Consider the following 21895-nt stretch of genomic DNA (forward strand, 5'->3'; position numbering starts at 1 on the left):
TGCCCAGGCCCAGAGTTAAAGCCCCATGACCCATTAAAAAAAAAAGAGGGGCTGGGAATGTGGCTTAGTGGTAGGTAGAGTGCTTGCCTTGCATGCATGAAGCCCTGGGTCTGGGTTTGATTCCTCAGCACCAATAAACAGAAAAGGCCAGAAGTGGTGTTGTGGCTCAAGTGGTAGAGTGCTAGCCTTGAGCTAAAAGAAGCCAGGGACAGTGCTCAGGCCCTGAGTTCAAGCCACAGGACTGGCAAAAAAAAGTCACAAGTCCATGAAAAAATACTTAATATCACTAATCATCAAGGAAATCATAACAATAATGGGGGTATCACTTGACCTCAATAAAAATGGTTACTATTGCTGGGTGCCACTGGCTCATATCTATAATCTTACCTACCCAGGAGGCTGAGTTCTGATGACTACAGTTTGAAGATAGCTCAAGCAGACAAACCCAAGAGACTCTTAGCTCCAATTAACCAGCAAAAAGCCAGAAGTGGAAGTGTGGCTCACATGGTAAAGTGCCAGCCTTAAGCAAAAAAACTAATTGCAGGGGCTAGGAATATGGCCTAGTGGCAAGAGTGCTCGCCTCGTATACATGAAGCCCTCGGTTCGATTCCCCAGCACCACATATATAGAAAAGTTGCCAGAAGTGGCGCTGTGGCAGAGTGCTAGCCTTGAGCAAAAAGAAGCCAGGGACAGTGCTCAGGCCCTGAGTCCAAGCCCAGGACTGGCAAAATAAATAAATAACTAATTGGATTCAAGCCCTAGTACCAACACACATGTTCAGACACACACACACACACACACACACACACACACACACACACACACACGAATTCTGTCATCTGCAGCAACACAGATGAAACTGGAGAGCACCATGTAAAGTGAAATAACCCAGCCACAGAAAGGTAAGTACCACAGGACCTCACCAATATGTGGAATTTTAAAAGTTGATTGCGTACATATTGAGAGAATGGCAATTTTCATTTGTTTGTTTTGTTTTCCAGTCCTGGGGCTTAGACTCAGGGCCTGAGCACTGACTGTCCTTGGATTCTATACCACTTCAGTCACAGCACCACTTTCTGTTTATGTGGTGCTGAGGGATCAAACTTAGGGCTTCATGCATGCTAGGCAAGCACTCTACCACTAAGCCATAGTCCCAGCCCCAAAAATGGCAATTTTCAGAAACCAGAGAAGGAAGGGAAGGAAGGTCGAGATAAGAGTAAAAGTTAAACAGCAGAAAGCAGGAAACTCTGAGTTCAATTCCCAGTATCACTACCAAAACAAAAACCTTGATCAATTGGGTACTAAATTATAGTTAAAACAGAAATAGTGTTATTGTACAGTAGGATGACAACAGATAATAATTCTCTACTATATATTTCAGAAAGCTAGAAGGATTTAAAATTTTCTCACCATAAAGAAATGGCAATCTTTTAAGGAGATATATTCACTCTTGCTTAAACTTTACATAATGTATGCATGTACTGAAACATCAAGTGGTACTTCATAATATTATACAATTTTAATGTTTTTTAAAATCAATTTTAAAAAATAATTTAAAAACTGGCTCTGAATCCAAATGCACTTTTCCTTGAGATAGGCCTGGGCCCCTTATTTTTCCTGTGCAAATCTCACTTGTTCCCTGTGAGAGGACCATTCTGCCAGGTTATTTCACACTTCCTCATTTAATTCTTATAACAAAATGTTCAAGTAGCTACTACTTATTTAATAAAGGACATGGGCTCAGAGAGATGAAAGAACCCGTTTCATATATGCACATGCTAAGTACTAAGCTATGCTCTTTTTGGTTCTTTTGAGTTTTATTTTTGTTTGTGGTGGTGGTCCTTTTGAGACAGTCTCACTGTATAGACCAGGCTGGCCTTTAATTCATAATCCTCCTTTCTCTCTACTTCATAAATGTGGAGATCACAGATACCACCATAGCCAGGATCTACATTCTTTTTTTTTTTTTGGTGCTGGTCCTGTGGCTTGAACTCAGATCCTAGGTGCAGTCCGTACACTCTACCACTTCCAGCTTTTTTTTTTTGGAGGGGGGGAGGTAAACGGAGACAAGAGTCTCAAAGATTTTCCTGCCCAGGCTGGCTCTGAACTGTGATTCTTAGATCTCAGCCTACTGAGTAGCTACGATTACAGGTGTAAGACACCAGCACCTGGCTTTAGGTGCTACTTAAGGCAGGCATAATCATCTCTACCAAAGAGAAACTAAGTCTTGTATTAAATAACATGCCTAAGCTCATATAGTGGACGTGTAACTATGATAACCACTCACCTCCTCCTCAGGGGTAAGGTGCCGTTTACTGTCACTGACAGGGAAACCACTGCCAAATTCTTTGGAATGGATGTCAGCCCCATACTCAACAGTCACATCTTCCTCTATGCTATTCACCAGGCGCCAGAACTCCTTCTCTACAAGTTCTGTGGGCACCATCTGGGGGAAGAGGAATAGTAAATAACCACGACACAGTTTATCCTGCTCCACTGAGCCAAGGGAGACCCTTAGGTACCAACACTTATGAGCTGACCCCCAGCTTACCCAAACCCTCCATCACTTACATGCACAGGCATGTTGAAGTAGTCAGCTTTAAAGGAGTCAGCCATCTCACCAAAGCTCTGCAGAGTGTATTCCCGGGTAGCCTGCTCAAAGCCAAAGGCTTCAGGGGGTCGCTTACACTCCTGTAACACAAAGGAGAGCATGTTACAAAAAAACACATGCAGGGGCTGGGAATATGGTTTAGTGGCAGGAGTGCTTGTCTCGTATGCATGAAGCCCTAGGTTCAATTCCTCAGCACCACATATATAGAAAATGTCCAGAAGTGGCACTGTGGCTCAAGTGGCAGAGTGCTAGCCTTGAGCATAAAGGAAGCCAGGGATAGTACTCAGGCCCTGAGTTCGAGTCCCAGGACTGGCAAAAAAAAAAGATTATCTGGGTGAAAAAAGCACATGCAGCTGGGCACCAGTGGCTCCCACCTGTAATCCTAGCTACTCAGGAGGCTGAGATCTGAGGATCATAGCTCAAAGCCAGCCTGGCAGGAAAGCTCATGAGACTCTTATCTCCAATTAGCCCCCAGAAAATCGGAAGTGGCACTGTGGCTTAAAATGGTAGAGCACTAGCCTTGAGTGAAAAATCTCAGGTACAGTACCCAGGCACTCAGCTCAAGCTCCACGACCAACAAAACAACACACAAATGCAAAAGGACATGGAGAATCCTCACAAGAAGAAATGGAATATGGGGTAGGAATGACAGGCCTAAGTCTGCATTCAAGGTTCCTGAGGCAAGCATGACTTTATAATGCTATCTTTTCCCTCTTAGCCCTTCAGCTTATTTCATCCTTTCATCCCCACATGGGTTTCTACCATGCTTTCAAGTGCATTTTTATAGTTTAGATATCAAGTGTCCCTCAGAAAGCTCATATGTTAGAAGCTCATTCCACAGCTGTGGTGACACTATTTTAGGAAATTCTGAAAACTTTGGGCCACAGGACGAAGCTAGAGGAAGTAGGTCAATGGGGGTGGGGTGTTTTCCTTGAGGGCTGTATATTGTCCATAGCCATTCTGTATTTCTCCTTCTACTTCTTAGATGACATGATGTGTGCTGTGGTACCCCCTGCCTCCACCCCCTCCCCGCAGCCATTATGGACTTGAGACTGATGAAACCATGAGTCAAAAATCTTTCCTCATTTAAATTGTCTCTTTAAGATATTCTACCATAGCAAACAGTAAAATGACTAACATACTCTGAGTTCCTCCTTCAGAGTTCATTCCTCTACTGGAATGTAATCCACACCCCCCCTCCTTTTTTTGATGCTAGAGATTAAACCTAGGACCTTATGCATGCTTAGCAAGCCCTCTCTCTCTTTTCACTGACTCTTCAAAACTCAACTTCAGCTGGGTATCAGTGGCTCCCATCTATAATCCTAGCTACTACTTAGGAGGCTGAGATCAAAAGGATCATGGTTCGGGGCCATCCTGGGCTTCTGCTAGACTCCATTTCCAAAATGACCAACAAAAAAGCATGGTTGGGGCTGGGGATATGGCCTAGTGGCAAGAGTGCTTGCCTCGTATACATGAGGCCCTGGGTTCAATTCCCCAGCACCACATATACAGAAAATGGCCAGAAGTGGCACTGTGGCGCAAGTGGCAGAGTGCTAGCCTTGAGTAAAGAGAAGCCAGGGACAGTGCTCAGGCCCTGAGTCCAAGGCCCAGGATTGGCAAAAAAAAAAAAAAGCATAGTTGGAAGCATGGCTCAAGTGGTAGAACATCAGCCTAAGAAACACAAGGCCCTGAGTATTTCAATCCCAGTACTACCAAAAAAATTGAAATAACAAAACAAACAACAAAAAACCCACCCTCAACTTTAGGGCTGGAGTGTATTCTAAAAATAGAATGCTACAGAATGCTTGCCTCGGAATGCATGATACACTGGATTCACTTGCCAATACTGAAAAAAACACAACAACTTCAAACCAGGTACTGTGGCACATTCCAGTAATCCCAGCTACTTGGGAGGCTAATGTAGAAGCATCATTTGAGCCTACAAATTAAAGACTGGACAAGAAAATAAAGACCCAGTCTCAAAAAAAAAAAAAGAACACAACCCAGGTGCTGATACCACATGTCAATCTCAGCTACTCAAGAGGCTGAGATCAGTGGATCCTGGTTGGAAGCCAGCCCATACCAAAAAATAATATCCAATTAATAAGCAAAATGCCAGAAGTGGAACTGTATCTTAAACCCTAGAGCTCCAGCTTTGAGTGAAAGAGCTAAGCAAGAGTGAAAGGCTTTGAGTTCAAGCCCCAGTATCAACACTAAAACAAAAAATAAATATAGGGGCTGGGGATATGGCCTAGTGGTAAAAGTGCTTGCCTCATATACATGAAGCCCTGGGTTCGATTCCTCAGTACCACATATATAGAAAAAGCCGGAAGTGGCACTGTGGCTCAAGTGCTAGAATGCTAGCCTTGAGCAAAAAGAAGCCAGGGATAGTGCTCAGGCCCTGAGTTCAAGCCCCAGGACTGGCAAAAAAACTAACTAAATACATAAATAAATATAAAGGACATAAAGCCCAAGTAAACACCAGTGGCTTATACCCGTAACTCTACCTACTCTACAGGCTGAGATCTGAGGATTATGATTCAAAGCCAGCCTGGGCAGGAAAGGCCATGAGACTCTTACCTCCAATTAACCACCAAAAAGCTAAAGTGAAGCTGTAGCTGAAGTGGTAGAGCTCTAGCCTCAAGTGAAAAAGCTCCTGAATAGCATGCAGGCCCTAATTTAAGCCCCAGTACCAATACAAAGAAAAAAAAATAACTTGTAGGGGCTGAGAATGTGGCTTAGTGGTAGAGTGCTTACCTAGCATCCATGAAGCCCTGGGTTCCATTCCTTAGTACCACATAAACAGAAAAAACTGGAAGTGGTGCAGTGGCACAAGTGGTAGAATGCTAGTCTTTTTTTTTTTTTTCCATTCCTGGGGCTTGGACTCAGGGCCTGAGCACTGTCCCTGGCTTCTTTTTGCTCAAGCCTAGCACTCTGCCACTTGAGCCACAGCGCCACTTCTGGCCATATTCCCAGCCCCTAGAGTGCTAGTCTTGAGCAAAAGAAGCTCAGGAATAGTGCCTGGGCCCTGAGTTCAAGTCCCTGGACTGCTATGCATGCATGCATAGGATAGATAGATAGATAGATAGATATACAGACAGACAGATAACCAGGACATGGTCACACACACCTATAATCTCAGTACTGAAAGACAAATAACACAAGTGCAAACCTGGACTATATAGCCAGATTCTACCACAAATAATCAAAGGCTGAAGATATTAGCTCAGTGGCAAACTTGCCTGGCATATACAAGGGCCTAGGTCCTATTTCTAGAAGGACCAAAAATGAAAACAAAACAAACCAACCAACAAATCAATTTCAGTCCCTCCTCCCAGATAATCTCCAGGAAGTGCTCCATTATCACTGTAGCGCCATGCTCCTTCCTTCCTTTAATATATTACTATCGATAGCCAGGAGCCGTGGCTATACCTGTAAATGCAGCTACTCAGAAGGAAAATACCAAGAGGACTGAGGTTCAAGGACAGGCTAGACAAAATGTTAGGGAGACTCCATCTCAACAAATAAGCATATGGCACCTGTCACCCCAGCTAGGTGGATGGCATAAGTAGGAAGATTGCTGTTTGAGAACTTCCCAAGAGGAACAAAATGTGAGACCCAGGATACAGTTTAGGCTTGAAGTGATACAGCGCCCACCACCTAGCAAGTATAAGGTGCTGAGTTCAAATCCTAGTATTAAAAAAAACCTACCTTTGTGATGTAAACCATGACTTCTGATGTCAATCCCCCATTCTTTTCTATGAACACTTTCCTAATAAAATTAGTGCACACAGGGTTCTTGGTTCTTAGGGAAGATGTTTTTTGGAGTTTTAAATTATTATAAAGGTGATATACAGAAGGGTTACTGTTTTATAAGTCAGGTAGTGAGTACATTTCTTTTTGGACAATGTCACCCTTTCCTTTGCACTCTCCCAGTTTTCCCCTCCCTTCGCAGCTAAGTGAGCCCAGAAAAATGGCACTGAATATTCTATTGCCTTGTGTTGTAGAAAATGAAGGTAGCAACTTCTACAATATCAAACCCAGCACTATTTTTGTTCTTCACTATCTCAGAAGACATAATATGTGCCTTCCTGACTTGTAACCATGTTCATGGTTTTAATTAAGTGTATGTACCCCAGAATTAGAAACACACACACACACTGCTCATTTCTGAAGAAAGACTGGATCATAACACTTAGCAAAGAAAGCCAGATAGAGCTGATATACTTCATCTCTGACCCTAATGATATTTAAACTTGTCCCCCACTAGATCTCCAGCACCGTCCAGCACTGACCTGGTTTTGCTCATCTGTGCATGTGCATATATGCTCACATGCACATAGTTCTCTCAAGCATGGTCAGTCACTATGATAAGGTGAGACTATCAGAGTCTTATCTCCATAAACCCAGAAGGAAATAAAGATAAACTGGTAGAATATCAATGAAGGCAGAACACTCACACGAAACAGACCTGTCAGACTTCCCAAGCGTCCTCCCTCACTGCTGCTTTCGCTGTTCTCATTTTTCCTATACATCCTAAGCACAATCTCTCAAAACATCCTCTGCTCTTGCCAATTCCCTGTTCCCCACTCTAGAACACCTGCCCACCTCTTCTAAACACTTCATCACTAATAAAAACAGCCTAAGGCTGGAGACATCGCTCAAGTAATCCACAGCAAAACACACATGCACACATAGAAAACAAACCTTGAAAATCAAGAGAACATTTTATAAAATTTTTTATTTCTAGTTGGGCATGGTGGTGCCCACCTGTAATCACCACACTCATGACGCTACGGCAAAAGGTTCATGGACAGCCAGGACTGCATAGTGAGATCCTGTCTCAACAAAAATCTCTTTAGGGCTGGGGATGTGGCTTAGTGGTAGAGTTCTTGCCTAGCATGCATGAAGCCCTGGGTTTGATTCCTCAGCACCACATATATAGAAAAGGCGGGAAGTGGCGCTGTGGCTCAAGAAATAGAGTGCTATCCTTGAGCGAAAAGAAGCTAGGGACAGTGCTCAGGCCCTGAGTTCAAGCCCCAGGACTGGCAAAAATAATTTCTCTTTAGACTACTCAGCACTTAGGTGTTTTTCTTCTTTTTCAAACTTTATCTTTGTGCCAATAATAGGGCTTAAACCTATAGACTCAAGTTCTCAATTTCACTCAGGGCTGGTGCTCTACTCCTTGAGTCATACTTCTATTTCCATCAAAAAAAATTTAATTCTTGTCCTTCAGTGCTCATTCCTGACATCTTCCCTGTTACTTTTAAATGATTTTCCTCTCTGCTCACCTGTTTCACCTTAGAATTTCTAATAATTTAGTATCTGCTTAACATTTGGTGACATCAACAAAAAGTTTCTCTCATCATGAGACTTAGCATCCCATATAGACAGTCTGGGAGCTTCCAGAGAACAGAGGTAAAGGTTGGGTGCTCTTTTCCTTTTTCCCACAACTCTGTCCAGCATAGCAATACCCAGGGAACCCAAAACGTAAGACTGTAGCTAAGCTAAGAGGCTGCCCTCAATCAAGCCAGATGAAAGAAGAAAGTCTTCAGTTGAACTGGGGCTGGGGAGGTCTTACCGCCATGACACACTTTGGGCACCGCCAGACACCTTTTGGAATCTCAGGAAGAGGAGGGAGCAGGCAAAAGATGTGATAATTATCATCACATCCATCACAGAGCAGGAGCTTGTCATCCTCATCCCCTCGGGAACACATCCGGCACACATATGACTCAATCTGCCAAAGGAAGGAGGCAAAAATTTACCAACATAGGCCCTGTCCAGGCTTCAAAGACAAGGCCACTCCAGAGAGTGTCCTCCTCCGGAGTTCTCCATTAGAAATCTACTGTGCTTACCAACTAGATCATCCATGGCCCTATATAGGCTAGTCTTGAGAAGTCTGGAATTCAATGTTATCATTTCCCCCCAAATAAGTGGGCAGAGCTGTAAAAACATTCATTATTGATGTTAATCTTCCTAGATTTATTAATTCAATATTTACTGAACCTGGGTTCACTCACTACACTGAACTTCTGCACAAAAATGAGGAAGACATGGTATGTGCTCTCCAGTACTTGAAAGGTGTATATTCACAAAAATTAAAACCTGTCAATAGTGGCCCATGACTAGAAGTACTATGGGAGCCTAGAGAAGGAAGTATTCATATCACTTGGAGATGAGGAGAGACAGACTTAAGGAAGGATTTCATTTAACATTTCAAACTGGCTAAAATCTGAAGACAAAGTGAAGACTGGCAATGGAACAGAGCATGAAGGCTACTCTTTCAGGCAGAAAAAACAACATGGGCAAAGGATATAGAAATGAAAATGCATGAGGCATCTTGGGGACAAAAAACTTAAACATATTTATAAATAATTCGGCAAGGCTATAGCAGAGAAGTGAGGTGGGCAGGGATGGGGAATGAGGCCACAGGATGAGGAGCTCAGCTCTATCCCAAATTAATGAATAGAGTCTCCTTCCTCTGGACCCTTCTAGCACTCCATGTTAACAGTACTTACTCAGCCTTTTTTATTCTTTGTTCCAAATAAGTTGGCATTGTTTCCCCCAATTAAGTGAACTACCAGACAGCAAGACCCACCAGGTTTATTTTATGCTAATGTAACCTGGTCTAGTGTCATATTGGAAAAATGTTCATTGAACATGATGGGAAGAGCATTAGAAGTTAGGGTTTAGTCCTTACAAACTGGGCATTGCTGTGGTTCCTCCGCAGCCTCATTGTCATCTTGGTACAGGGCTCTGGGCTGTGACTCACTTCCTCCTTGCTTTCCAGGAAGGTCTTAGGTGAGGCTGACTCCACCTTCACATCCACACCTGATTCCTCCTTTACCACTACAGTGGGGGGACACTCAGGCCCATCCTTATCTAGAAGAAAAAAAAATGGCTCTAAACAGATCTGGGGCCCTTACAGTTGAGGACAATTCCAGTATATTAAGACTCACCTTTTTTACGCAGAGTCTTATCCTTGGCCATTAGGCCCAGGCCCATCATCTTGGGGCCTGCTCCATAGATCTGTAGTTTCTTGAGCTCTGGGTTCTTCTCAATGTCTTCCTCAGTGGGTTCCGGCTAGGAAGAAAGAAGGAAATAAATCAAGATTACTTACTATATTGCTGCTGAGCACTAGTGGCTCATGTCTGTAATTCTAGATTCTCTGAAGGCTGAGGATTAAGTTTGGAAGCCAGCTCAAGCAGACAAGTCCCTAGACTGTTATCTCCAATTAATCAGCAAGGGGCTGAAAGTAGAGGTGTGTGTGGCTCAAGTCATAGAGTACCAGCCTAAAGTGGAAAAAGCCAAGTGAAAGAGAAAGGTATTGTGTTCAAACTCCAGGACTGGTACAAAAAAGGGAAATGATTATATGGAGCAAGCTGTCCTATCCTAAGAGAATAGCTCATTCAACTTCATGCCAGGGCCTTAGGCACAGAGATCAGAACAAGAATTCAGAGTTGCTTTTTGGAGACTAGGCATATGTAAATTCTCTCTCTTGGAAAGGAATTACAGATAGGATCTCAATCCAAAAAAATGTGGTACCTATATACATTGGGATTTTACATAGCCATTAGAAAAAATAATGTCATTTGCAGGGAAAAAATGGATAGAACTAGAATAAACCATGTTAAGTGAGGTAAACCAAGATCAGAGAGACAAATGGCACATGTTTTCTCTGATATGCGAAGTTAGATATAAAATGCACTGGGGTATGACAAACTACACAGGATTCTAGACACTCACATACAACGAAACCAAAACAGGACAGTCTTAGAAGAGAATCATAAAGATGCAATGCCTAAGCATCCCTTCATATATTTATAAGAAATAATATACATACTGAAATGAACTCCAAGGATATGGAAATAAGACTTTTTTAAATTTGTTTTTTCATTCATTTGATTCTGTATTCTTTACCTTATATACGATGTATTCACATGCATATCTGTGGGAGGGTGGGGGGAAGGCAAGGAATCTGAGGAAGAGGGTGAAAAAGTACAGGCTGGGAATGTGGCTTAGTGGTAGAGTGCTTGCCTATCAAGCATGAAGCCCTGGGTTAAATTCCTCAGCACCACATAAACAGAAAAGGCCAGAAGTGGTGCTGTGGCTCAAGTGGCAGGCAGAGTGCTAGCCTTGAGCAAAAAGAAGCCAGGGACAGTGCTCAGACCCTGAGTTCAAGACCCAGGACTGGCAAAAAAAAGAAAAAAGAAAGTAGAGCAGTGGAATGCAATGAACATCGATGAAAGTGAGCTATACAACTTGTGGGTTGAGGTGGGGCAGAGGGAATGGGAGAGAATGAGGGAATAGATGACACTATATGAAAGGAAATGGTTACTACCTGACACATGTAAATGCAACTGTATATCACTTCCATAATAACAATAAAGTAAATTTTTACAAAAAGACAGGATCTCAGCTTTCCTGACCCTAAAACAGGAATATTAACTCCTACACCGGGTGCCAGTGGCTCACACCTGTAATCCTAGATACTCAGGAGGCTGAGATCTAAGGATCATAGTTCAAAGCCAGCCCAGGCAGGAAAGTCCATGAGACTCTTATCTCCAATTAACCACTAGAAAACCAGAAGTCCTGCTGTGGCTAAAGTGATAGAGTGCTAGTCTTGCACTGAAGAGTTCAGGGACTGTGCCCAGACCCAGAGTTCAAGCCCCATGAACAAACATCCCCCTCCCCCCCATCAAAAAAAGAGAGTATTACCTCCTATCTTTCAGTGATAAGAGAAATTAACAATAAGATATATTACAAACTCTAACACTGGTAGGGCTGGAGGTTAAGTGTGGATCAACTGGAAGAGTTTTTGCCTAGGAAACAGGAGTTCTAACCACTATACCACATTATAAACAAATCAACAAGACATTTCCAATAAATGGCAATAAGTATATGATTTGCTAAATGTCATTTATCAATATCCCAGAGACAGTACTTATCTTCTTCTCTACTGTATCCCTGGTGCCAAGAAAAATACACAGCATGTAAGATTCTGCCTAAAGGTAGGATTCAGACAGAAGGAAAGGAAGATTTCCACCTCTATGAGCAGACTAAGTAAAAAAAGGAAAAAGACATGCAAGGGCAGACATACAACAGTTCAAGATTCAACTTTGCCGAGAAGGTAGAAACAAGCAAGAATGAAGCCAGATACACATGATTGCTTAAGAACTCAAAAGAATGAGAGAAGAGACTGTGCAATAGGGAATACAGTTACAGTCACTGAGAGGGAAAGGAGCAGTTCTATGTTAGAAGTACTCACATCTGGCTGCAGTCTCTTAGCCCGCCGGCCATAGCTGTTGAACTTGGAAGGCTGCACAGATTGTCGAAGGGGAATGCTGTGGGGTTTGTATTCCTTGTCCTTCTCCTCATTATCAAATGGACGTGTGTTACACTGCTGGGAAAAGATGAAAGGAAGAAATTAGCATGGGACTGTGGCTCCACAAACCAAAGGCTTCATTCTTATCTAATGGCCACTAGAGTTGTGATTCACTCTGTGACCTACACGAGTAGCCCGTTTAATTTTTCTTTATCAATGGCACCAAACACTCTTTGAGAATTCTCATAGACTTTGCTTATGTCATTCCAACTTACTCAACCATCTCCCACAGACCTAGCTAGACCAAAAGACTTCTCTCATCTCTGATTCCTGTCAGTGAAGACCTTGTCAAGTAACAGGCTAGACCTACAGAAAATCCTAAAACCTCTAATCCTGGGCAGTATGGTAAGAGACAAAAGCACACTAGGTATATGGGTAAGGTCTAGCTCTGGGGTATCCAGTCTATGGAACCAGTTCTATTAAGAGCCTAAGTTTGGCAAGGCATGGTAGCACATGCTTACAATCCCAGCTACTTGGTATGTAGAGAATGAGAGGATCTCAGTTCAAAGCAAACCAAAGCAAAAAAAAAAAAAAAAATCCCATCTCCACAAACAAGCCAGGCATAGCAATTTATGCCTGTAATTCTAGCTTTATGGGAGACATAGGTGGGAAGATGTAGATCTGAGGCTGATCCCAAGGAAAAAAAAAATAATACACTATCTGAAAATAACCTAAAAGCAAAAAGGGCTGGCTGAAGGTATATCTCAAGTGGTAAAGCACTTGCTTAGCAAGCATGAGCCTCTGAATTCAAACCTCAGTATTAGGAAGGGACGATCAAGCATGGCAAGCTGCAGCTGGGGCTAAAGTCTTACACCACACTAGCCTGGAATTCTTACCACAAGGTTGGCTCCGGACTGATACATCTCATAGGGATAAACGATGCGTTCATAGTGAGAGCGTAATAGGGAACCAATGTTTTTGCCTGGTGGGTAGTTGAGGCGCTGGGCCACCCGTGCCCATCGACGGTCCTTGCAGATGGCTTCATAACCACCTTCCTCCACCACAATCTAAAAGAACAGGCAAGAAAGGACATGGATATGCTGTGTATATGTGCATGATGGAGCAGCATGTAAAAAGGGCAATGAGAACAATGGTAACCCCTCACTTCAATGGATGCTACCTCCTTTTCCAAGCCTTGAATTGCAACAAGATATGCCAAGTCATTCTGATGACAACTTGTATGCTACCAGGTTAATGCCACTTCCATTGCATCCTATGTAACCCAATATGCACACCATGGGGAGCCCCCCGCCAGAGCAATAAAGCTACTAGGACAGGGGTAGGGGTTATTGGAGGAAAAACCTGTTCTTACTTTGCTGAGGCTGTAGAGGTCCAAGATTCGCCGTTCCACATTGGGAATCTTCAAGGAAGAGCCCTGGATTTCCCAGAATTTAGCAATCTGGTCCAAGTAGTTCAGTTTTACTCTCGTCTGGGCCTGAAGAAGAAATATCTTAGAGACTGGCCATCCTTGGCCCAATCTTAAGAGAAAAGGGAACAAAGAAGCAGCCTATATACACTACCCAGGGATTCTCCCAATGAACTGGATCCCAAGTTTTAGGCAGTGCTTAGCCCCACCACTCTCTCTCTCATCTCCCACAAGAGGGTATCAAAAAGGCCAAAGCTTTATGTACATCCTCACCCAATCTCTCTGATAAGAGTTGTGTGAGTATTGATTGTGTGACTATTATCATCTCTCATACAGACAGGAAATACAAAGGCTCAGAGAAATTAAGTCATACAGCAAGCACCTGGGTGTCAAATAGACTTAGCTTTCCTCTGTTACTGATCTGCTATATAGCCTTGAACAAAATCAGTTCCATTCTTGGGACTCCTGAGTTTCATTGGAAAAGGAAGATAAAATAATTGCCTATTCGTCTTATCCCAGAGTGGTGGATTTAAAGAGAGGACAAGTGAAGGTCCCCTGGAAACTTTAGAATTGTATCTAAGCCTAAGGGGACTGAGGACTTCAAAAGAACACATTTAACTTCTTATGTAGGGCTGGGATATGGCTCAGGAATACAGAAAAAAATCACCTGGCTCAAACTGCTAAAGTTAAGGAACTCTGGTCTTAAAAACAAGCTGGAGCTGGGAATATGGCCTAGTGGTAAAGTGCTTGCCACGTATACATGAAGCCCTGGGTTTGATTCCTCACCACTACATATACAGAAAAAGCTGGAAGTGGCGCTGTGGCTCAAGTGGTACAGTGCTACCCTTGAGCAAAAAGAAGCTAGGGACAGTGCTCAAGCTCTGAGTTCAAGCCCCAGGACTGGCAAAAAACAAAAAACAAAAACAAGTAATCTGGGGCTGGTAATGTGGCTCAGCAATAGAATGCTTGCCTAGCATGCATGAAGGCCTGTGTTTGATTCCTCAGTACCACATAAACAGAACAAGCCAGAAGTGCTGCTGTGGCTCAAGTGGTAGAGTGCTAGCCTTGAGCACAGAGAGGCTCACAGACAGAGCCCAGGCCTTGAGTTCAAGCCTCAGGACCAACAAAAAAAATTGAATAACCATTGAACAAAAAAGACAAGTAAGCTTTAAGGTTAAGAGTATTCAGATAATCCCAATCTCATCTATCACATCTAATGAAGTTTATGGATACATGAGGGTGCAGTGATGCACTGGTCTAACCTTCATCTTCCATAGAGAATTTCAAAGCCTTTCCTAGAACTGGCTTCAGAGCACACACTCTCATTGTCCCAGGGCATTCTCAAGCCCCTAGTGAAAAACTAACTGCCCATACACTAGAGTCTGGACTTTCTTTTTTGGCCAGTCCTGGGGCTTGAATTCAGGGCCTGAGCACTGTCCGTGGCTTCTTTTTGCTCAAGGCTAGCACTGGAGGCACAGCGCCACTTCTGGCTTTCTCTGTTTATGTGGTACTGAGGAATCGAACCCAGGGCTTCATGCATGCTAGGGAAGCACTAAGCCATATTCCTAGCCCTAGAGTCTGGGCTTTCTGCATAGAACAAAAGTAAAAAGGTAGAATCTACCTGACAAGTCCCTATTCTAGCCTCTACACAGGTCAGTTCTTGGGTTTTTAACCCTTCTTTATTCCCCAACTTACGAAGTATCGTGGAGAGAAGGTAGGAAGCCCATGACTATGAATAAATCATATATTATAAGGCCACGGTCAGTCAAAAGAAGGAGAAAGGGCTGGGAATATGGCCTAGTGGCAAGAGTGCTTGCCTCGTATACATGAGGCCCTGGGTTCGATTCCTCAGCACCGCATATACAGAAAATGGCCAGAAGTGGCGCTGTGGCTCAAGTGGCAGAGTGCTAGCCTTGAGCAAAAAAGAAGCCAGGGACAGTGCTAAGGCCCTGAGTTCATGGCCTAGGACTGGCAAAAAAAAAAAGGAGAAAGGGGAGCGAGGGAGAAAAGGGGCAGGGTTGGATAAGAGAAGAAACGATATCAACCAGCCCCTATTTCTCTTTTTTTGACCGAGGCAGAATAGGTATTGACAAGAGAGATAAATATATATATTTGGTCAGTCATGGAGCTTGAACTCTGGGCCTGGTGGCTGTCCCTGAGCTCTTCAGCTCAAGGCTAGCACCACCTGAGCCACAGCACCACTTCCAGTTTTCTGGTGGTTAATTGGAGATAAGAGTCTCATGGACTTTCCTGTCTGGGCTGGCTTTGAATCACGATCCTCAGACCTCGGCCTCCTGAGTACCTAGAATTACAGGGGTGAACCACCAGGATAGGGGAGCTTTAGAAGTAGCAAACTTTTGTAGGAAAGAACTATCAACTCAGATAAATGCCCCTGCCTTTAGTTTTATTTGGAATGCTAATGTTTCCTCCATGACCTGGGGACACTAAAGATAAAGTACCTTAGGTACGAAGGTATGAGGGAAGTAGGATCCAACCTCAGGTATCCATTGTCCCAACCCTACTACCAGTTGCTAGTCTTCTCACCTCTAGCTCATTCAGCCTCTGGATTCGGGGAGTAAACCTGAAGTTGTCGACTTCCACAGCAAAGGGTGGCTGCCAGTCCTAAGAGAATAGAAAGGGAAAAAGAATTTGGGTTATCCCAGTATAGTGTAAAATAAGAGAACACCAAGCCTACCTCAGCACCCATTCATCCTGTGTCTCAGGCTGCTAGCCACTCCTATCAATCCCTAAAATTCACAACAAGGCCTAAAAGCCCCTTGTCTATATCTAAGTCCCCATGAACATGCCCTATTAAACTTCTCCTAAGTTGCTCCCAACAATAGTGCCAGGATTTTAAGAAACAGAGAAATGGAACCTTTTGAACCTAAGCCTTCCACATACCTACAGTAACTCCTCAATCCCTAGGCAGGACACAATCTGGAGTACTGAAAACACATAGGATCTGGAACCAGAAGATGTGGCTTCATGTTGTAGCTCCACTACTTACTAGCTTGAAGAGCTAACATTTCTTAATCTGTTTTTTCATCTGATAAGACAGGCATATGAACTTGTGCCCTGGCTTCCTCACAAAAGGAATAGGGAAAATTAAACTAGTTATCAAATGAAAATGTTATTCAAAGAAGTCTCCATTAAGACTTGACATCTAAGGCTGACCCCTGCCATCCAATTATAGTCACAGAGTTGCTCTGCTCTGGTCTTGACAGGATTTAAAGGTATGTCTATTCTATGTCTATTCTAGTAGTTAAGGGGCTGACATAAACACTGCAGGAAAGAGTGAGAATCTACATCACTCAGCAGGTCTGGAAAGCTTCCTGTGAATCCTCTTTCATACACATGCCTGGTGAAAGAAGAGGCAGAGGAGGAGGAAGCCTGGCGATGGGTGCTAAGAGCTAGGATGCCCCACTGTGGTAACAAATAGAAGGAGTTGGGGAGGGGGAAATCAGAGAAAGATGATGAAAGTAAAGACTCTGATCTGCCAAGGGGGAACATTTGCTGTCTTCACCAAAATATGGCTGTGAAGAATCTCCTTCCCAGGGGCTAGGAACACAGCCTAGTGGCAAGAGTGCTTGAAAGCCCTGCGTTTGATTCCTCAGCACCACATATATAGAAAACGGCCAGAAGTGGCGCTGTAGCTCAAGTGGTAGAGTGCTAGCCTTGAGCAAAAAGAAGACAGGGATAGTGCTCAGGCCCTGAGTTCAAGCCCCAGGACTGGCAAAAAAAAAAAAGAATCTCCTTCCCAGCCCTCACTACTACCAATTCCCTAGCACCATTCCCAGAACCTTGGCTCCAACTGGGATGGCAAAAAGATCCTACAATAACCCAGATCAGTGCCCTTATTTTACAAATGGGGAAAGTGAGACCTAGTGAAATGGAATTTCTCCAAAACCACATGCAGAGTTAAGGGTACAGTCAACAACACTAGATCCCATGTCTTCTGACCACTATGCAAGGCTTTGTACCAGCCTTCACCAGCTACCAGCATTCACACAGACACAGACACAGACACAGACACACACACACACACACACACACACACACACGGAACTAGGAGAGGAAGAAGTGAAGAAAAAAAAAAAAAAAACAGCTGTTGACCTCCCTGAGCACCTACCTTCAGAAAAGGGGCCAGAAGATTCCCAACTGCATGTACACATATTCTTTACCACCCCCAAGCCCCACAGAAAACAGGTGGAAAACACCTGGGGCTCAGAAAAGCAGTGTGAAAAAATGTAAGTTAAAGTGTTATGGCTCAAACCCAAACTCCCTATATTTTCTTGCCTCACATCAGAGTAAGGTACCCCCCCTTAGCTCAGATAACTCAGGTGGAAAGGTATTCAAACTCGAAACTCCCTGCACCTTTCCTGATAAATCAAGTTCTAGACAAGTATCAGTGCAACATTAAGCACCTGACAGGAAATTGCAGAGTAAGAATCCTAGAGCAGGAGCTATGCATGCAACAGATAGCTGGGAAAGGTCCAGCAAACTTCCTGTCTTCAGTCCCGTACTATGTGCAAACTATGTTCAGTTGGACAGCATTAGGATGTGATGATAGTGAGGTTGGCAATCGATATAGGAAGCACAATCTTCCCAGGTTCCCTTGGGTCTACTCCAGGGAACTGTCCTCCCAACCACCTATCTAAGTCTAGCACTCCCTTACCCAGCAATACACACTCCAAACCATTTTTCATCAGAAAACCCTCCAATTCCTAGGCATACATAGAAACTCACACATAGGTTTCTACCCTAGGCCCAAGCATCACTTGGTATTTTAAGTTCCAACCAGAAGATACTCAGATGCCTAAAGGTGGCCTAGAAGCAACCCCTAGAAAATAAAAAAACAAACCAGCAAAAAAAAAACGCCAAGAGCAAGGTTTCTGGAACTAGAGGGAGGCCCACTGTTGAAGCAGAAAAGAAGACTACCAAAGGACTGTCTCAGTCCCTTGCTGGCCATAAACATGACACAAGGAACAAGTCTCTCTTCCTTTTCCTGGTCACCCAAGGCAGGGAAAACAGCACCTGAAGAAGGCAAGCCTGTCCAGATTAAGTCTAAGGGTGAAAAAAAGAAATTTTAACCTCAACTGATGTCAAATAGGCTTCTTTCCTATAAGCCTGCTTGACCACTTCAGGGAGTGCCTCCTTAAAGGCCACCCAAGTAAGACTCCAGCCTCTTCCTTCTCATGGTCTTCTTGACCTCTAACTACTCATTGCCACTCCTTCACCATGGATAAGGATACCTCAGAGACTTGTGGCCAGGCTCCAACAAGGAAAAAATTAGTTTATCCAATACCTCCCAGAGGATCTATCTGAAACCAGCCCAGATCTGTGGCTGAACACCACAAGTGCCAAGCTGGATAGAGACTAGTATTGCCTTCCTCAGGTGGGAATGAGGCTCATCCTAAAACACACTCAAAAAACATTACTCTAGCCTGGAGTCCCAAGTGGTCACTAAACAACTGTCCTGGCCTTTGGAGCACTACTTCTGGCCTAACCAGGCCTAGAAGGAAAGATATGCCCTTTGTTGCTGGCTGATATCTGTGAATCGTGTTCCAAATGGGGCAGAATTCTGTAGCTCCACTGTTTCTGGGGGTCCAAGAAAGCTCTATTCTCTGGGACGACCAACAACCAGGTCCAGAATATAGTAGAAACCTTCTGAAGGGCCTCACACACCATTAGCAAGCAGACTATTCCAAACCTCTCTATACAAAGTGAAGCCTGGGTGGACGGAGGGTTGTGTGATGGGCAGGAAAGGCCATCAACTAGGAAAATGGGACAATCCCCTGAACCCTCCTTGGGGAAGGCAAAGACAGCATTCCCAGGGATACTGATTTCCTGGCTAATCCACCAGGTCAGGACATCATCATAGACGAATTGGCCTGACAAGGTATGAGTAAATATGAGTCAACCCAGGTAGGAGCAAACCGATGATCACATCAAACACCTTCCCAGTCTCTGTAATTACCACTTAGAAAGTGCATACTATGCACAGATGCTACCTAGTTTAATCCAACCCTAGAAAAATAACAATCCCTGGGACCCATTTCACAGGCTTTGAGAGATTGTTACTTGTTCAAGGTCACACAGCTGCTAAGCTTCAAAGTGGAGTTTAGAACTCAGACCAGCCTCCCTACAGAGTTGTGCGCTTTCCACTACACTACACAGCCTGCCTTAAGGGAAGTGTTGACAGAGACATTAGAAAGGTTTTATTTAGTGCAGCCTTGACCTGGGTGGTGCGAAGTAACTAAAGATGTTCAGGGGGCATATCTGATCTTCTCCTGGCTCACTAGGCGTCTTGTTTTGAACCCAGAGTGATTCTGAAGAACAAGGATGAGGGTGAGTCTCAGATCCCGGATCACTTGTGCGCCTTACACCATGAAAACCCCTGGCTCCAGCACCTTTTCTCAGGCCCACGCAGCATCTACAACGGTCCCAGCTACCCCACCTTCCCCACATCTCGAGGTGCCCACCGCCCCATACTTCACAGCCGGCTACTCTAGCTCTCCATCCCGAGCCTCTCCCCCAGCGACAGCGAGCCCCGGGGTCTTACCGCAGGTGGGCGGATCTTGCAAATGCCCGACTTCTCGGCGATGGGCCTGATTTTCGCGATGTAGCCCAGAGGGTCTCGGAACTCGGCCCAGCTAGGCTCGAACACCGGGCACTCCGGTGGCGGTAGGAAATCGTCGGACCCCAGCTCCATGGTGGGCCCGAGGATTGGGCCAGCAGGACTCAGATCACCCCTAAGGCCTCATGGCGCCGCCGCTTTTTCAAACCGAGGCACTTCTCAGAGACTAGGCCTTAGCGGGTCAGCCGCCGCCCGCCGAGGGCCTGGAGGGAGCGTGTGGCTGCCGCGATCTGAATGTCCCAGGCTGAAACTATCGATGCCACCTTTTCGTCCTATTCAGTTCTTCCCAAACTCTGCCACCGCCACCCAACTACCGCAAGCTTCACCACCCCGGCTAAGTCCCAACAACCGCGGACTCCACAGCCGCCATCTTGGTTTGTCAGCGTCTCCCCCCCCCCCCCAACTTCTCACCACAACAAATCAGATCCCTCCGCGGAATGGTCTGAGCCTCGCCTACCTGCGTCAGGCTAAGCCCAAATAAGCCTTCATCCTGTGGAGACTGAGCTAAATCAGCTGCTATGAATTTCCTATTTGGAAGCGATTACTTAAAAGTACTAACGATTGAAAAAATAGTTCACCTCAGCAGCGGAGGAGCAAGACTGTAATATGTTTGCCGGAACCTCTTTCCGGATGGACCGGTGGTGCACGTTTAAAGGCCAGTGGTGCGCATGCGCACTCTACAGACAGACCGGAAGAGGAGCTAGCGTATGTGGGTGGTGGGCCCAAACTGGCACAAATGCAAACAAACACTTAAGAGCCTGCCAGACCTCAACCTGGTCTCCAGCCCCGCCCCAGTGTTCCCGGTCCCTTTTTGCTTGGGCTTTTCAGTATGGAGCAGGGAAGACGACTTCTAGTTGCTGATTTCTTGGAACCTTTTCTGGTTGCCCGAGTGTGGGGAAAAAACAAACTAGGTTCCCAGTCATACGCACTGGCACCTCCGGCTTTGAAAAAGGGAAGACCGGAAGTTGCTCACTCCCATGGATTTTTTTACTCCTGAGTAGAAGTATTTATTTCATCCAGGGTTACAGAGAGAGAGAACCCTCTCAGCTATTTTCTATTCTTGCCCCCAAAGAATCATTGCTGTCAGAATTTTAATGAATATTTTCAATTGTTCTATATGCAGTGTGTACACATTTGTGGTTTGTACTGCAACTAAACAGCTTGAAAAATGTATGTGTAAGCACAACATATGCATGTGTGTATGCATACGTGCATATATATGTGTACATATGTGTGTGTATATATATGTATACATATATATATATATATATCCTTACCTCAGTGGTAGATTGCCTAGCATTTACTAAGAGCCCTGGGTTTATCCCAAGCATTAGAAAATAAAACAAAACAGTACTTTGTTCACATATATCAAGCATCTATAGAATTTGAGGACTAGGGCTGGGGATATGGCCTGGTGGCAAGAGTGCTTGCCTCGTACACATGAGGCCCTGGGTTCGATTCCCAAGCACCACATATACAGAAAATGGCCAGAAGTGGCGCTGTGGCTCAAGTGGCAGAGTGCTAGCCTTGAGCAAGAGGAAGCCAGGGACAGTGCTCAGGCCCTGAGTCCAAGCCTCAGGAGTGGCCAAAAAAAAAAAAAAAAGAATTTGAGGACTATCCGTATTTATCAGATGTGGGGCTACTGCACATAGTTTGAACACCCATTGTTTACATATTGTAGTACTTGTGCACATGCTGATTTTGTGCTCTCCTACCAGGGTATGACTTACTTAAAGACATCTATGTGACCCTGTACATCCTTAGCACCTTACATGGTTTGCAGTTGAAATAAAGACAACTGAACGACTAGGAATGTGGCTTAGTGGTAGAGTGCTTGCCTTGTATACAAGAAGCCCTGGGTTCGATTCCTCAGCACCACATATATAGAAAAAG

The 21895-nt window shown here is 44.4% G+C and overlaps 1 protein-coding gene across 7 annotated transcripts in view; it reads right to left on the bottom strand.

Moving 5' to 3' along the window:
- Kdm5c (lysine demethylase 5C) overlaps positions 1–20400 on the bottom strand; it is a 43892-nt gene extending 23492 nt beyond the window's left edge. For 2 of the 7 annotated variants that reach the window (XM_048335574.1, XM_048335568.1), the window contains exons 1-10: positions 19928–20400; positions 15910–15987; positions 13312–13434; positions 12836–13006; positions 11883–12017; positions 9574–9697; positions 9315–9496; positions 8193–8351; positions 2572–2691; positions 2288–2446 (exon numbers count right to left, since the gene is read on the bottom strand). In XM_048335574.1, the coding sequence (XP_048191531.1) occupies positions 2288–2446; positions 2572–2691; positions 8193–8351; positions 9315–9496; positions 9574–9697; positions 11883–12017; positions 12836–13006; positions 13312–13434; positions 15910–15987; positions 19928–20077 (1401 nt within the window). In that variant the 5' untranslated portion in view covers positions 20078–20400. The remainder of the gene's footprint in view (positions 1–2287; positions 2447–2571; positions 2692–8192; positions 8352–9314; positions 9497–9573; positions 9698–11882; positions 12018–12835; positions 13007–13311; positions 13435–15909; positions 15988–19927) is intronic. The other 5 variants (XM_048335573.1, XM_048335569.1, XM_048335572.1 and 2 more) reach the window with 3 other exon arrangements.
- Between the last annotated feature and the right edge of the window lie 1495 nt (positions 20401–21895).

Source organism: Perognathus longimembris, chromosome 28, assembly GCF_023159225.1.
Source record: "Perognathus longimembris pacificus isolate PPM17 chromosome 28, ASM2315922v1, whole genome shotgun sequence".
NCBI lineage: Eukaryota > Metazoa > Chordata > Mammalia > Rodentia > Heteromyidae > Perognathus > Perognathus longimembris.